Below are 12,487 nucleotides of genomic sequence, written 5' to 3'. Positions count from 1 at the left end.
CTATTCTTTCTTTAACCGCTCTGACTATATCTGGAAGCTTCTAAGCACTTAGGCGCTATCAATCGAATCACCGGGAAGCGATATGTTTTTATTCGCTCCTGCAAACCGCTCTGAGCTTCGTTTCGATACGACAAGTCCTAGCAAGACATGGTGTGGTACGGAACGCAAGAACGTAATTTGTTTAATGCAATTTTAAATAAATTACCAATCATTTTTTGTGTCATGTCAGTCGTCTTCGTTTCTTTTCCTGCGATAAATTATTCTAATGGGGTCAGCCACTATGAAAAACATACGCCACCACCACCACCATCATTGGTCGTAGTGGATGTCGCGCTTACAGAGCCCGACAGTCTGTGGAGTAGAGAAGAGTATCCCACCGACGCCCAAAGCCAAAAGGGTCAACCGGTGCTAACTCGCCCAAGCCTTTCGACATAAAATGATGGATGGATGGATGGAGATGTTGATGGGTAATTTATTATCCTTTCCGGACAGGATCTTGCCCGGTGCCCGGCACCCTTGAGCAGGAAACGAGACATCGCTGTTCACGTTTTTATTACCAGACTGTTGCCACTGCCCCGACGTCGATCCAGACGAGATGCAGGAATAGATGGAACGGAAATATTTTAATGACTAATTTACAATCTATCAGGACTGTGTGACTTGAAGGGCGTTTACTTGTCCCGATAAGGGACTGCCCGTTTTTTGGCGCAACAGATACTGGCACTCAACTAGTGGAATATTGTTCGAAAGGGTTCATTTCAGTATGCAGTTTTTAAATGGAAAAGAATTCCTTTAAAATACGAAATAAATACGTCCCTAAGCGTGTGAAGTATTGAAAAGCCCAGCTTTAAAAATTTATCGCTTTGAAAACTATAGCATCCCATGCACATTTTAAACCTTTATGGACTTCACCAAACACGATACACACACACCATTGCATCGTACAAACCATTCCCTAAACCATAATCAATATCCGGAAAATTGATTGTGGCCGAAGCCTTTGACGTCCGAATCAATTAATTTGTCGTTCCTTAATGAACGCAATCAAGACGACGATGACACAGCTCTCCAAAAAGAAACATAAATCAAACGGCGCTGGGTTGAGGTTGGACGCTGCTTTCCACCGCTGGTCAACAGTTGAGGTTGTAAGGTGAGAATCAATCCTAGTGGGTTTGTCAATCAATCTTTGAGTTCGATCTGTTTGACTATTTGATGACAGAGACATTCTGATCCAAGAGATGGGCGGTAAGATAATTTCATAGAAAAAAAGGGACAGGTTTTCGAATCCTGGTTTAAAGTGAATATTTGAATTTCGAATATGCTTCAGCATCATTTGAAAAGAAAAATGTCATGGCAGTTATGTCCGTGCTGGTAAATCATTGCTTAAACTCCTAGGAATGATATCACAGTCATGTTGTGACCCGAGTGCTCTTAGATGCCTACATGCACAGGGCTTGTGGAATCCTCCTTGTCAACTATGAACTATCCACGGATGCTTGAAAGCAATGAAGCTACACTTCTCTTTCCCCTAGTAAGGTCATTCTCCTTTTTTGCACCGCTCCATCATCATCATTATCATCATCAGCATGTCACCATTGTATGACGACTGTGCAGGAAGAAAAAACGCTTACAGAACGGAATGTCAGTTGTGAGAGCAAGGCTGGCCCCAGCCGGGAAACACCAACGCCATCATGCCACGAACTCTTGAGCAAGGATAATACGGCTCGTTAGCCGGAATTCACTTACCGTCCCACTCGCACCCGATGATTTCGGCCCGCAGACAAACCGTCCGATCGTACAGACTGTACGGGTATATGCGAATTTTCGAGGCGAAAATAATTGGTTGCAGCGCCTGCTCCACCTCGCTGTAGGTGTTGATGTTGCCCGAAAGGATCTGCAATTGGAAAAGGGAGAGAAAGAATCGGAAAAGAAAAAACCGTGAGTACAATTACTTTTGATTGCGTTGGAATATTTTGTTCGTTCGAAAGTTTTACGTTGGTCAAAAAGGAAAATAAATTACAGAAATTAATAGTGCAAGCGACTTTTTAAATTAAACTATAATTAGAAATGGAATCTAGCTGTTAATTTAATAACAAAAATACGGCCAGCAAAATAATTTCAACCTCCAAAACAATAGAACAACAAAGGAACATCAATGGAAAACACGCAAAAACACAAAAATTTACTGACTCAAAGCAAAAGAACGAATTCAAACTCAAACATTTGTCCCCTGTGGCCAAGAAATGGAACCGAGAAGGAAAGCAAAACGCCGCCAGAAACATCAACTAATTAAATTCAGGTAATTTGAATTTCACTTGTTAATTTATGACAATTTTGCCGCCGTACGCCGTGCCGCCATTTTCCTCCGAGAGTTGTCTTTGTTCGGTTTGTTGAGAAAAGCTTCTCGGCAAAAAAAAAAACAGACGTACAAAAATGTCCCCAACCACTTCGTGTAGGCCTAGGGGTGACTTTTCCAGTGGGACAATTTCCCGGTGGTTGTGTTTTCCGCGCTCCTGCTGCCATCTCGACTAGCGGCGAGCGTTTTGTTTTACTTTTTGTGCTAGAAATGGCTGTCGTTACGAACAAAGTTCTCAAAGTTTCAATTAAAGTGAGGCTTAGTTATGGTTTCGTGTTTTGCATTGTACTGGACCGTTTTCTTTCTGTTCAGAAAACACCTGTTTATTGAATTACCGGCGGTATGAGGGACAAAAAATTACCAAACCTTCGGTTTTTTGTCTAACTTTCAACCAAAGGACTTTTTTTTGTGCCGTACCCTAATTTGTGTGTCCATGTAAAGTCGTATAATGAAATTATCAAATATTCAATTAAATTTTTAGATTGTTTTTTACAAGTTCCTACGCATTAACAACGAAAATAAACTTAGTGTTGGTTGTTTGAATAGGCTGCGTTTCGATTAAATTTTAAAAGGTTGTTTTCCATTCGCATTTCTGAGGGTAAAAGGATGAGTGGCTTTGTGTTAAAATACTAAACCCAACGGAATAAAAAGCTTTTTAAATTGTTTTTTTTTTTTTAATGAAAAGTTTAGTTCGTTGAGAAAGCGCATGAGCTACAAACTGGTTTTCCCTTAGCTGTGGCAAGGTCCTACCAACGAAGAAGACACTCGGATGCGCAACGGTGATTATCGTGACTTTCGCTACACTTGTGTTTCTGACACCGCCAGGTGCGGATCATGCTGCAGCAGCTTCTTTTGAAGCTTTGAAGTGGTTGCTTTCATTTTCATTCAACAGTCTTTTACACAGTCATAGGCAGGTTGGAATGAAACTCATTTTTTACAGCCACCGAGCACGCGCATTTCAATTGACTGCACACGGTTTTACCGACGTTCGCTTTGCTAGTCGAGAGGTATGTGGTGCTTTCACCGCAAATAAAAAAAAAACACTTTGAGCTTTGAGCGGTTTTGTAGGTTTTACTAAAGAATATTTAGTAGGTCAAGAAGGTCTTTTCTTATTGCTTTTCCGTTCATGCAACGATCTCATATTCAAGTACAACTAACCGCCTGGTGACTTTTCATACTTTAGTTATATGTAAGCCTGGCGCATTGCTATCTTTATTTATCTCCTTTCTGTGTTTGCTTACCTCATTATCGCGCGTGTTTTTCCACCGCTTCCACTTGGTGAATCCAGGACGCCAGTACTCCAGTGCGTACGCTTCGGTGTACTCGCGACCTTGACCTTTACCAAAGCGGCCCTGCGTTTTGATGGCGGTAATGACGTGCATCTTCAGCAGGTCGATCTGCAAGTACTCCTTCAGACCCCGGGAGACCATGTGCTTCGGGCACCAGGCGCCTCCATTGTTGTCCACTTTTAATCTGAAACGGTTGAGGCGAAAGGGAATGGTTATGAATATGATACTTGAAAGGTAAATTGGAATGAAAAATGAATTTCAGTTTTATATGCGCCCTAGAGAATGTGCCACATTGAGGTTGAATATTATTTCGAAAAAGTGGCTCACGTTACATTAATGATCTGGAGCATGTTAGCCCGCTAGCCTTGCACAACACAAGTAGTATAAATAGTTAGAATTACAAGTCAAAACGAGATGCTTTGAAAACCTGATAAAAGAACAAAGCATTCTATAGCACCCATCTATATAGCACAGCAATATCCTTTCACAATTGCAGTGGAAGTATTCCCTTTTTATTTCACATAACTAGAACAAAAGTTTCAATTTTCCCGATTTTCCCTAGCTCCACTCCTGGATTGAATGGTGTTGATGGTAGAACCAAAACTCAGTTTTATGTTGAAAAGTTATTTTTCACAATCTTCTTCCTCACCGCGAAATGAAAATGTCTTTCACGAAGAATTGTGAGTTTTGTCTTTTTGCGGAGTCCTTTTTACTCCAGATATAAGAGTATTTTTTTATTCATTGCTTCGTTTTCATTACATTTTTCATAAGTACCAGTAACTCGGTACCTGGTAGACTTTTTCTTTCCTGGCATATCATTATACCAGCAAAGCGGTTAAGAGCCATACAGCGGAGGAACAAACACGTCATTCATCTTCATTTCACATTCATGTGTTGAGAGAGAGAAACAACCGACAAAACTTTTCGACGACCAGTTTTGTAGCACAGGTTGAAAAAAATTCAAACAAAGGGAAAGTGTAATTCAAAAATATTTTTGTTTTCCTTCGTGACACACTTCTTCGCAAGGAAACTTTAATACGACTGGAAAAAGGGGCGAGTGACATCAAAAGTCGACATTTAATGCTGAAGATAATGAGAAGATAGAATGAAGTATTGAAGATGGTGAATCCCATCTCCTACCTCAACATAGAATTTTACTCACTGCAAATATCTTTAAGCCGATTCGATTTCAAACAATTCTGTTGTTTCTTTAATATGAATGTTGTACATAATGGCTCCGCTAAGCGCCATCATTTGTCAATGTACTGCATTCAACAGGATGTACACATTTCCAGCTGTTTCACAACCGCGGGAGCTCGAGTCTCGCTAGTGGTCGAGGCCTAACATTTTCCCAAATGCAAGAAAACTTCCTCGAGCAAACGAGCAAATCTTCGACGGGAAATGTGTGCCGAGTGTGTCGACGGTGGTAGGTATCATGTCGTCAATTGGAGTCTCCCGCTGACTTCCGGAATGTTTTTTGGCGAAATCTCCCTCCCTACCAGCACCTAAGTGTGTCCCACCTTTTCCGATTGCTATCGCAGGCGTTGTATTTCTCCCTCCCCGAGGGCAACTCGTGGGAAACACCACCAGTGGAAGCACTCTGCTTGGGGGGTTCGTTTCTCAATCGTGTTCTCCTTGGTGAACAAATTTATCGACCTTCAAAAGAAGTTTTTCGTACCTTCCTTCTTCGGCTTCGCTTTGTTCACGGAATCGATAAGCGATTCCATTTGTCGGATGATTTTCTTCAGTTGCGAAGGGAAGCACAACTTCGAACTCTAACAACCCCGAAACGAACGACAAACAGGGCCAGCCCGAAGAAAGGAGAAGTAAACTTCCTCCCGAGTGGAACAACATAAAATCAGAAGCCGTAATCATTCCGGCGGAAAACTGGGCATCTCATCTCGCTAACACCGCGTAAGCAAATTCCCGGAAAAAGCCAAAGCTGCGAACCTCCTCCCAGCAGCCGCCCCGCTCTCCCCCGCTGCCTCCACCAATTCATTATAATTTCTCCGGCCCAACAATAATAATTACTTTCCCGCTAGGAAACGGAAAACTTGGCAACAAGTTTCTCCTCAGGTAGCGCAGATAAATATGTGTACTTTACTGTATGCTGCCATCGACGGCGCTTTCCACCGGGGTTCCGTAGACACCCGACGGCGGCGGTGGCGGCGGCGTGGGACGAGTAACGAGTGGATTGTCTTGGAAAAGTTTACCTTTTTACCTGTGGAAAAGTTTCCAGTTGTTATTTTTTGGAACGATTTCAGTTTCTTTTTCTTTTTTTCTCCCTCGCATGCTCCCCTTTTTTTTGGGAGTTCTAAACCAACTTCAACAACTCGTGCGGTTTGTCGCCCGGTTGATTGGGCGGTTAGGTGGAAGCAAATGAAGGCCGGGAATGGGAACATATTCATGTATTTTCATCATCACCGGGCAAAACAAACATTCGGGGGTTTTCGGGGTGGAAAGCTCGACGTAGGCTGCTGGGAGAGTCGGTTGAATGTTTATTGAATCCATTTCTGTTGTAGCTTTTACATAATGCAACCCATGAGTTTCCCAATGTGTCGTATTTTCCCCGGTCATGGTGGTGGTTTAAGCCTCTTTCATCCGTTGCCGGGCAAAAGGAGTTTGGGAAGTGGGAAAAAAAATGTTGTAAAAAGCTCAACAAAAACCTCCAATTTAGTAGAGCGACGGAAATCGAAAGTGAGTTGGGCGCGGGTGGAGAAACAAAATGGCAAAAGTTTGCGCACAATTTATGCACGTTGTCCCCGGTGAAAAGTGGCGGAAAATGGAGAGAAAAATCGTGACAAGTCAAAAACATACACAAATATTGTTCTTTTTGGTTCCTGCTCCTGTTTTTCTTGCCCCGCTGTGCTGTGCTGTTTTCTTTTGCCCCGAAGGCTTTCAAAGCCAACTCGAAACACCCAAACCGGGAGGGAAATGGGGTACCGAAAGTCTGGCAGAAAGATCGAGATCATCGGCGACGAGTCGAAAAGGCAAATGCTACCGGAAACTCGTGCACCACCAGCAAGGTTGGTGGTTTTCGGACGACGATTTACGGGTTTCGATAACTTTTTTTCCCCGGTGGAGAAACACACGAAACATCACTTCAATACGTTGGTGCGTATGCCTGATCGATGCTTCGGGCATGCGCCTGCAAAGGAACCTTTTACGGTTCGATAATTTTTCAATTATTCATAAGACAAGAAATGCGTGACCGGTGGCGTGAGATGCCGGAAAAAGTGGTTAAACTTTGTTGGGCAAAATGTTTGCTTCTATTTCCGTAAACATGCCAGCGGTGCCGCTTCCATGCGATGGATTTAAAATTCACCATAAACAAACAACCTTCTCGGACGAAAATAAACGAAACCGTATAATGAACATTATTATGCATTTTTTATATCTCTTTTTTGACCGATTTTTTTTTGTGGGAATCCAAAAATAAAAATGAAACAAATTGGAAAGACAAATAAAATTAAGGAAACTGATTACTCTCCGAAAAAAAGCTCATCAGCATAACGATAATTCAATGATGAGTTTGTAAACTTAACTCGTGACGTGAAACATAAACATTCTGAAATATTTTTTTATATTTCCAGAAAAGTAAATCTGGTGAACAATCTGTTTTAAGAGATCAATTTGTCGATGAAACACAAAAGATATCATAGTACCATTTTTCCAAAAGCTGCCACGTTTTTCTGTATCTCCCACCATGCTACCATTTGAATCGAAAACATTATTCCTTACGAAGGAAATTTTCCGTGCGAAAATGTTTGATTGAAACGTGCGATAAACGCCCTGGTAAATGTGATTCCTTTTCTCGTATTTTTCTGGATGTTTAGTCTAGCACAATGGTGTAACATTCCGAGGGAAAAAGAAACGCATGCCCCACGAAAAGAAAATACATAAAAAGGAAAGTCTGCTGGAAGGATAAAGGCAAACGAGTGTCAAAAACGACATAATAATGCACGGACACGTCTGCAATGCTGAGGCCACCAACATTGAGTGCCATAGGTTTTTTTCCCGAACAATGCTAAAATACAGTTTTGTTCTCGCAAGCACATTCCCATAAAGGATCGATAGCAAAATGGCACATTCCCGGTGATAGTAAGCATAAGAAAGTCAGCATGTGTGGGACAGTTTTTCCCATTCTGCGACTGCAATCCCGATTGCAATCTTGTGTGTTACGAGATATTTCTTTTATGTTTTAATTTGTCGCAACCACGCCACAGCGCATTTGACGCCCGAAGTCACTGCATAACCAACGAGTGGAAAGATATGGAACGGAACATAAAAGTAAATATGTGCCAATGAAAGGGAACCAATGAAAGGTTTCCACCATCAGCCAACATAATCGACATCATCATCTTATTGCTGTTATCGACAGCTTTCGGTTTCATTTGGCTGGCGGATTATGGCTAATGGAGATTATCTGCTGGCATTATGGGTTTGGCGGCGAGCCAACTACTGGCGGACTTTTCTGCACTCGCTCTCTTTATTTTCACAACCACCCAAACTAAAGGTGATGTAGAATGCTCCCTTGTTGTTGCAAAAAATATATATCGATAGGGAAGATGATTTAAAACGTACTTTTTTCCAACAAGTACCATAGAATTTGATAAATTTCTTCCATCAGCCAAACTGCACCGAACATGTAACAAAGTGCGCGTCAAACGCAAACACAAAACTAAACTTCGTTGGGCAAAGCATAAGTATCTAACCCAGCCAACGAATCGATTAATTTCCTGTGACTGCGAACCGGGACGACGTTACAACTTCCGACTCCACCAACGTTCGGGGCCCGTCGAGGCGAAGAAAAACGGCTTCCTGCCGTTAAGACGTTACGACGACGAAGCAGAACGCGGCCACGACGGTCGCCTTCGACGTCGCCCCTAGTGCAGGCGCCGAGCAGTTGACGTTGGGGCAGAACTTTTGATTATTTTCTGATTACTTTCCCCAATAAATCAGCAAGTGAACCGTGATTTTTGCCATTACCATGCTCCGTTCGGCCAATGGGGGAGAGCGAGCAAGGAAAACCGGTCGAAAAGGAAAGGGAGAGTAGTTTATGTGCCGGTAGAGTTTGGAAACAAATAGAAATGAGTTCACGGTTGTGCACTCGGTTTATTCTTATCCGTTTCCTTCGGAACGATACATGCGGAATGGAAGGAAATTTATTTTCCTCTCTTCAAGCTCGCGTAAAATAGCGTCAAAAAATCTTACAAACTAACCCAGTCTAGCGGTTCTTTTTTTATTACTCCAACTCAATATTGAATTTAAGAGCTTTGTGTCAACCTGGAAGCAATGCACTCTTCCATTCTACCCCATTGACTTTTGAAGCGTGGCGTTAGGGAGTACTTCCTCTAGCAGAATATTTCTTCCTTCGCGATTTTCGTGTCCCTTAAGTACGCACAATCAATTTTTATAGACAACTTTTTACAGACCCAGATTTAATAGGAATCAATAATTTTGCTTTCGCTCTTCCCCCACGAACTCACCCAAAACACCAGTTCTTCGACGCTGCCTAAAACCTTAAATTTATTGACATCCACCGTCGAACGCGCAGATGGCGCTCGGGAAAATCTGTACGAAGTTAAATGAGCCCGAAATTATGACGCCCCATCAAGCGTCGAACCGGGGAAAGCCGGGACGGAATAAAGGCGCCGAGAGACCGGGGAAATTTATTCGAACCGCGTTCGAACTTTTTCTCTTAATGTCCCCACCATTTCCCCCTCTTGGTGGGAGGAATTTGTGGGGAGTTTTCCTGTTTTCTTCTTTCTTAGTTGACAACAACACCAGGATTGTTGCTTCTAATTCCGATTCGCTGTGATTTGCCAATCGTCGCCAGTCGATCGGTTTAGTATGACTTTGGGGTTTCTTTTTCCTTCCATAGGCTCGCTAATGTTGATCCAAGTTTTCTCAACGAAGCCTTTAAAGGAAAATGAACACAACACGAACACAACACAAACAACAAAGGGCTTTTTTAAGTTTTGATGGATACAATACTGTTGGTTAATGTTGAGCTCTATTACTAAAGCTGCAAAACTTTTGAAAAATCATATCTTACTGCGAGTAAGAGTAATTTACCTTCAATGTGGCGTCCATTAAGTACATGGAATGCTGTTCCAAAGAAAATCCATGAAAGGAAAAACAAATTTCTGCCGAAACTCGTCCCTAAAAACGTGATTAAGAGAAGCGGTATTACGCTAATCTCTCTGTTACCTTTTTCCTGGTCCAGTCCATGCCCGTTCCTCGTTAGTGCCTGCATCTCTTCATCGTCCTTTCGTGCCCTTCCACCAAGGGGAGCTAATTTTCCACCTCCACAAACTGTGCCTCGATTTTTTTTGTCCAGTACGACCCATGAAGCTTTGTTTCTTTTAACGGACGGCCTTTCGAAGAGCGAACGGTTGTCCTTGCTAGGCCCCTTCCTTATCGCTACCCTTTGGCCGATGGCCATTTTCGTTCGGGACCGTTGCACACGCATGCTACCTCTCTCCCTCTCTCTCACGCGCCTCCCAGCGCCGGTCAGGGTTGTCGTTTAATTTCCGTTCCCCCTTCGGGGTTTCCCCCCCAAAACTCTCTCTCTCTGTCCGTTTACCATTGCGTTTATAGTTGTAGCCGATTGCGCTAGCCATAGTCGAACGGGTGGCTTTACGCGTCCAACTCCACGGCCCCAAACCTCCTTTCCCTCGTGACTCACCAGTCAAACATTTCGGTTTGATAACTGTATAAATATGTATGAAGGAGTGTATCGCGTTCGTGAAGGTATGCCGAGCGGGCGCCAGCACGTTAAGCGGAAAACACTGACCGGATTTCCGTTCTTTCTGCCTAAGGCAGTCGGATTTTCCCTCCCCCGTTGGATGGCGGTCGGGGGGAAAAACATTGCGACAAAGTGATTTGTTTCCTTGATCTGCAACCAAACGGTCCAACCAACTCCGGGACCCCTACACACCCTCGGTTGGAATAGTTTTTCCATTTCTTTCTCGCTCTTTCCTTCCCGCCACGAGGGAGCGATTTCTTTCGTCTGACCAATAAGATGGACGACCCGCCCGGGAACTCGTTAGGAGGACAATGGAACGCACACACATCGAATCTTGTGTGTTGGCCATTGCGTTTGGGTGGAAAAGTAGGAAGTATCGTGGCTAATAAAAATGTTGACTTATTGTGTGCGGTGTGCGCAGGCAAACGACTGTCGTAAAAGGAGAAAGCGAAATTAAGACCAAAGGTTTGCCTTTAAATATAATTTATCGCTTCAATGTGCACGAAGGATATGAGACACACATATTTGCTCCAAAAATAAAGAGCAAGTACCAACCATTGAGAAAACAAGTTTAGCTTAAATTATAATATAATTAAAGCTACATTGGAAGCAACACGAAAAAGTTTCAAGTGAGCGTTACAAATAATGTAACTTACAATATTTTTCACGACGCTTTTCTCGCCTCTCGTTTGGGGAAAATTTGTTTAAGTGCAGCGCGTCTGGTGGAAAGAGCGCGAAAAAGCATCCGATAATTTGGCACAATCAGTGTTCGCAAATTCGCAAATAAATTTCAATCGCGTAAGTTACCGGCGGGTTCCGTTGGACGCAGGGGGAGATAAATTTGAATAACATTCCAACTCGATCGTGCGGAACGCAAACACTTTGTCGAGGCCCGGGAAGGGAGGTCACTTTCCACGGCGGTAAACACGCTCTCGAGATGAAAGCGAAGGAAAACTAAAGCCGGCGAAGTTAAAGACTGGTAGTAAAGATCAGGTGACTGGAACGGCAAAGTGGCTGAGAAGATCCCCGAAAAAACCGATTCCGATATCGGGAATAATCGGAGCGCAAATGGGATGAAAATAAAAGATTGCCCAGCGCCGAATGGGCGAGTGCAGCAAAGGGAAACCCGGTAATGGTAAGTGGAAAACAAAGTAATTGCTCGGGAGATCGTGGAAAAAGGACTGCGGAAACTAATGTTTCTCGAATTGAATATTCATAAGCTTTTCCGTTGCACCGAAACCGTGGCGGAGGGAGGATGAAAAGTCTCTCTGTCTGTCACCAAAAATCAATTACGAAAGTTGTTGTGCGTTGTGCGAGCGGCGCGTCTGGCGAGAGTTGCAGGTTGGTGCAGTTGTGGGAAAACTCGGAGTCTTGGGGAAGGTACGTGCTGCACACACACAGAGATATGTGGAAGGAAAAGTTCTCACCAAAACGACTCGCCCCGGTGAGTAAAGTTCACGTAACGAAGTTGCAATAAATGACAGCATAATCAGTGCAATAAAATTAAAATGCTGAACTTTGCACCCTCGAGGGGACGAAAGCCAAACGCCCTGCAAGAGGGAAACCACTGACGAGCGTTGGCAGCATGTTCCTCCAGCATCAGCCAAAGAAAGTTTCTTGTGGGAACGTTTGCTTGTCCCTTTAGGACAAAAGAAAAAAAAACAGAAAAAAGGCCAACCAACATGCAGACTCCTTTATGTGTGTGTGTGTGTGTTGCCCCAATGTCAATGCTGTCTCCGTCACTTTTTTTTGGCAGACATTGAATGGAAAAGTCACTCCCACCGGGTTCCAGTAGTGGTCAAACACAATGAGGCTAATGCCGGTCCATTTCGCCTGTGTTGGACAACACTTGTCTTTCCGACACATGGAAGAGAAGGTACGGGGTTTTCCTCCGGTCTGGTCAAAAGGTAAAGGACACACCAGGCAGTGTTTTTTTTTCTTCAGTAGCATCAATTTGTAGACTCAATGGGAAAGGCCGTCTTGGAGTCGTGATCTTCGGTCTAGCCTTGAGGGCAAGTCTTTCACTCGAAACACTTCACCTTCAGGACGCCCTCGGTCGGTGGATGACAACGACGTGCGCCTTAAGAATGT

At 43.4% G+C, this 12,487-nt stretch overlaps 1 protein-coding gene across 1 annotated transcript in view; it reads right to left on the bottom strand.

Moving 5' to 3' along the window:
* LOC131281087 (discoidin domain-containing receptor tyrosine kinase B) overlaps positions 1 to 12,487 on the bottom strand; it is a 107,227-nt gene that overhangs the window by 56,572 nt on the left and 38,168 nt on the right. The window contains exons 3-4 of the mRNA XM_058310340.1: positions 3,598 to 3,829; positions 1,747 to 1,894 (exon numbers count right to left, since the gene is read on the bottom strand). Coding sequence (XP_058166323.1) covers positions 1,747 to 1,894; positions 3,598 to 3,829 — 380 coding nt within the window. The remainder of the gene's footprint in view (positions 1 to 1,746; positions 1,895 to 3,597; positions 3,830 to 12,487) is intronic.

Source organism: Anopheles ziemanni, chromosome 2, assembly GCF_943734765.1.
Source record: "Anopheles ziemanni chromosome 2, idAnoZiCoDA_A2_x.2, whole genome shotgun sequence".
In the NCBI taxonomy this organism is placed as follows: Eukaryota; Metazoa; Arthropoda; class Insecta; order Diptera; family Culicidae; genus Anopheles; species Anopheles ziemanni.
The sequence above is the reverse complement of the archived record's forward strand: the minus strand, read 5'-3'. Positions and strand labels throughout refer to the sequence as shown.